Genomic DNA, 4,050 nt, shown 5'->3' on the forward strand with positions numbered 1-4,050 from the left:
CATCCGCCTCTGTCTCAACACACACCTCCTCGCGACTGGCAGCCCACCGCAGCGCGCGCACACAGAATGAGACACGCCTTTTTCTCTCTCCTGGGGTCTGTGGGCAGAGAGGGGCTCGCTGATTGACCAGCTCCTCTCCCTCTCTCTTCGAGCTGTCAGCCGGCTGCCTGGCGCCTCCCCCCACTCCGCTCGCCTCTATAAATGAACCAAACCTCTATGCACCGCTTCCACTGCAAGCCGTCGAGTCTGAGGAATTGTCCACGGGATGTGTTGACTTCTGCGAGCTTTGACTAGTGCAGAATCTCTCGTAACGTGTAGCGCGTTTCTTTGGCTTTTTACCCCTTTACCAGAAGATGAAGGCTGTTAGTCCCGTCCGCCCTCAGGACTCCTCCCACTCTTTCTTATCAAGCAGCGGCGTTGGTGGAGCCAGTCATCCGTCCGCTGTGCACTCTCTGTCGAAGCACAGCGTCAACATCTCCCGGTGCAGGATGGACGAGGAGGACCTGTTCTGTCTGCAGTACGACATGAACGACTGCTACACGCGCCTCAAGCGCCTCGTGCCCACCATTCCGCAGGATAAGAAAGTGAGCAAAGTGGAGATCCTTCAGCACGTCATAGACTACATTCTAGACCTGCAGCTGGCCTTGGAGACGCACCCTACGCTCCAGAAAACACAGCCCAGCGGGACATGCCCTCCACACACGTCCAACCCGAGCCGGACACCGCTCACCGTCCTCAACATTGACCACCAGGTAAGCGCAGCGCAGCCCCCTCTGTAGCCTCTTTGTGCTTTGCTTGTCACTCTGTTACTCACCCAGACGTGCCCTCTAATTCGTCTACGTATCATTGTTAAAAACGTGGACAAGCCATCAAAATACAAATACATTTTTCTCCATAAGATTGCGCACTTGATTGCAGCCCTTTCTGATTTGCATGATAATGACGGAGCGTGTCAGAGGCCCACCTTATCCCACGGATTGGTGAAGTACCTCGGTCCGCAGCCCACTCCACTGCGCACAATAAGGCCAATTTGTTATTCAATAGCCTATAAGAGAATTTATTATTATGGAGAAGGGGTAGATATAGACTCGCCTCATTTTCTGCCTGTGTGCTGTATTTCATTTATCTACCCGGGGCCTCGCGTGTGTTTGGTGTCACTCGCAGTCAGATAAAGCGTGTTTCTTTCTTCTGTGTCTTGCAGAGGACGTCAATAGTCAAAAAGCCCGAGGACTCTATTTTATGCCGCTGAGACATAAGCACTGCATTGGTAAGTTCAACATATATTGTATTATTTAAATGCTTTTCTTGTATGTTGCGTAATTGTGAAATACTTTATAGGCAATATGGTTATTTTTTGTTAAATTCTAGATTTCAAAGGCCTAGGAGAGCATCAGATATTGTAAGCCTAATAATTGCTGAGGGACAAAGGACTACAGTCATATTTCATTAAAAACAGCCTGATTCATATTAATTTTCATCACCGTGTATCAATATAAAATACAGGGACATTTCAGCTGCTGAACTCAATTTTGTTAAAGAAATATTTGCTAAGAAAGTAACTGTCATGGTACACTGCGTTGTTAAAATGTAGAGCAGCCTGCAGTCAAATTTGTAGGCCAAGATTGCTTCGCTTAATTGAAAATGATAGGGTGGTATTAACAGTAAAAGCTACTGTTTTCAGACAAAGGCATGTTACATGTCCACCCAAAATTTGCAGAAGGAAGATTGTGGCAAATACGACACTAAAAATTATGTGTCCTTCCTGATCTCAAAATAGATTATTTCAAAACTGAATTCATTATTTTATCAAACTAAAAAACACATGACATACTATTTTAATTAAGTGAAAATTACACTGTCCATTGCCGTATTTTGTATTGATAGATCTTTCTGGTTTCATTCAAACATGAACTCCACTCTCTAAACCTAGTGGAGAAACAGGTCTAATTTTAATTTTACATTTTTAACTTAAAATCTGCTCATTAGATTATTAATTTGTGTGAGTTCATCAAGCAGGCCATGATTTGAAATTACAGAAGTACCAAAAAGACAGCATTTGAAATTTTCTACTCTGTACTACAAGTGTACGCTCACAAAAACAGTGCAGTAGTTATAAACCTAATATTTTTTGACACTTTAAAAGCTGTGACGTATTCAGTTATATTATGATTGTGATTTCACTAATACAAGATCACACTGCGCTGGATATTTAAGTGTGTGAGTTTGCCAGCCTATTCACACTAACACACTCACTGTATAAAAATGAACACAATCTAATAGAGTCTAAATCCCTTATTATAATCTGGAGGAACCTGAAATCGGCAGCTGTGTCTTTGCGCAATAACTGCCACTGTGGATGTAGCAATATGTCTCAAACGTGCTCTTTCCTCCTCAGTATCTCCACTAGCAGCTTCCCATGTGAGAAGTCCCATTTACAACTTCCCTTTTTGCATAGCACAGCCCCTTAGCATTAGCCGCATGTATTTAGTGTAAGGGAATGTAGACCTAGCCCGGTGCTGTGACCCGGATTGTTTTGGGTTGTTGATCAAGCATGGACTGTGTTTTGTCAGTGGCGCCAGTCAGTCTGCAAGCAGCTCCACTCCCCCTCCCTCCTTGTCTGTTTTTTTTTTCTCCTTCTCTCATTCCTATGTCCTTATTTTGTGCCTGTTCATCCCGTCTTACAGGTGCACAGAGCTCCACAGGGCGTCAGCATGGACTCACTCACAACAACTGGAGGCACAATCACAAAAGGAACCCCCAAAAAAGGAATTCCAAAAACGAAATTGACATCCAAATGAACTTTCCATCCCATGTCGATATACAAAAAGACGTGGACCTATCCCCTATGAGAAGTTTGTGAAATGTGCTTGAAAAAATCGACTAAAACAGACTCCAGTGCAAAGCTTTACTAAAAATCATAGTTCGGGACATCTATTGTTTAAAATAGATGCTTTTTGGGTTGAACCGCAACCTTAAAATGTTTGTAAAGGTGAAGACAAAGAAGAAAATTCTGATCAGAAGAATGTACATATGAAAAGCAAAAGCTCTATCTAATACACTGAAGGTATACTCCAAATAGACTATTGTAATTATAAGATATTTTTATTAAATTGTTTCTTTTTTTGTTGTCATGTAAATATTGTGTTTTAGTGAATGCTCTGCCGGAGACACTTTCACTTTTTTTTTTTTTTTTTTTTTTTAAGATTTTTATTTTTATTTTTTTGTTTTGGTTTATTTTTAAATGTAGCATGTGCGGCTAAAGAGGCAGAGACGCAGATAGTGCACTGAAGCTGTAGATATGGTACCCCAATTCTCTGCGTCACATTTTTAATTTTAATTTCATTTTTTGCTTGAAAATTTCGTACTCGCTCTACGTCGAGGACTGTGTTTCCAAAATTGTTCCCCAAAAGGCACAGATTTTTTTCATTCGTTCAGCACTTCTAACTTATAATAAATGTTTGAATTGATCTATTCTTCATTCCAGTTTGGTTCACATGTTTTTGGAGGCAGCAGCCGCTCTGTTGTTGTTGTTGTAAAGTTTTTTCATTGAGCCGAATTTACCTCACCTCCCTCGTTGCCAGTACGAGAGGGCACTATTGTACATTATTGTGAGCTGCACTGTTCTGACCTTCACTGGCCTGTGACTTGAGGAGTTGTCAAAACAATTAAAAACATTTCCAGGAAGAATCGTACTCTGTCTCATATTTTGTTCAGGTTAGATTTTCAAATGTCACTTTCCAGTTTTCATTCACGTTTATCCAGACATTTTCACAACGGCTCAAGTAATACAAATACTGCGTAAACTAAAGTATTTACTGCAGTCGTGCGTTAACATATTGAAGTACTTTTTTCACACATTGAGTTTTTTAAATAAGATAGAAAAGACAATACAAAGCTTTTGTTTGCTTTTTAAAAACCTCAGATTCACAATTGAAAAGCAGTAAAGCTTTCGTAAAGACAAGCAACCGTTTGCCAATTTTTTTTCTTTTTCTGTTTGATACGCAGCCAACAGCGTAAGAAGATATCTGCTCATAGTGTTAAAAGGTATAC

At 41.1% G+C, this 4,050-nt stretch overlaps 1 protein-coding gene across 1 annotated transcript; it reads left to right on the forward strand.

Moving 5' to 3' along the window:
* The first annotated feature begins 212 nt into the window (after positions 1-212).
* Positions 213-3,687, forward strand: id4 (inhibitor of DNA binding 4). Its single transcript, XM_020937388.2, has 3 exons — positions 213-752; positions 1,202-1,267; positions 2,685-3,687. Exons 1-2 carry the CDS (start codon positions 354-356, stop codon positions 1,247-1,249), a joined length of 447 nt encoding a protein of 148 aa, XP_020793047.1. The 5' UTR covers positions 213-353; the 3' UTR covers positions 1,250-1,267; positions 2,685-3,687.
* Positions 3,688-4,050: the final 363 nt, after the last annotated feature.

This window comes from Boleophthalmus pectinirostris, unplaced genomic scaffold (assembly GCF_026225935.1).
Source record: "Boleophthalmus pectinirostris isolate CB_2022bp ecotype Guang Dong unplaced genomic scaffold, ASM2622593v1 HiC_scaffold_6, whole genome shotgun sequence".
Classification (NCBI taxonomy): Eukaryota; Metazoa; Chordata; class Actinopteri; order Gobiiformes; family Gobiidae; genus Boleophthalmus; species Boleophthalmus pectinirostris.

Coding starts and splice junctions, on each gene's coding strand:
- id4 (XM_020937388.2), top strand. CDS start 354: ATGAAGGCTGTTAGTCCCGTCCGCCCTCAGGACTCCTCCCACTCTTTC. Junction 753..1,201: donor TCCTCAACATTGACCACCAG/GTAAGCGCAGCG, acceptor TGTGTCTTGCAG/AGGACGTCAATAGTCAAAAA.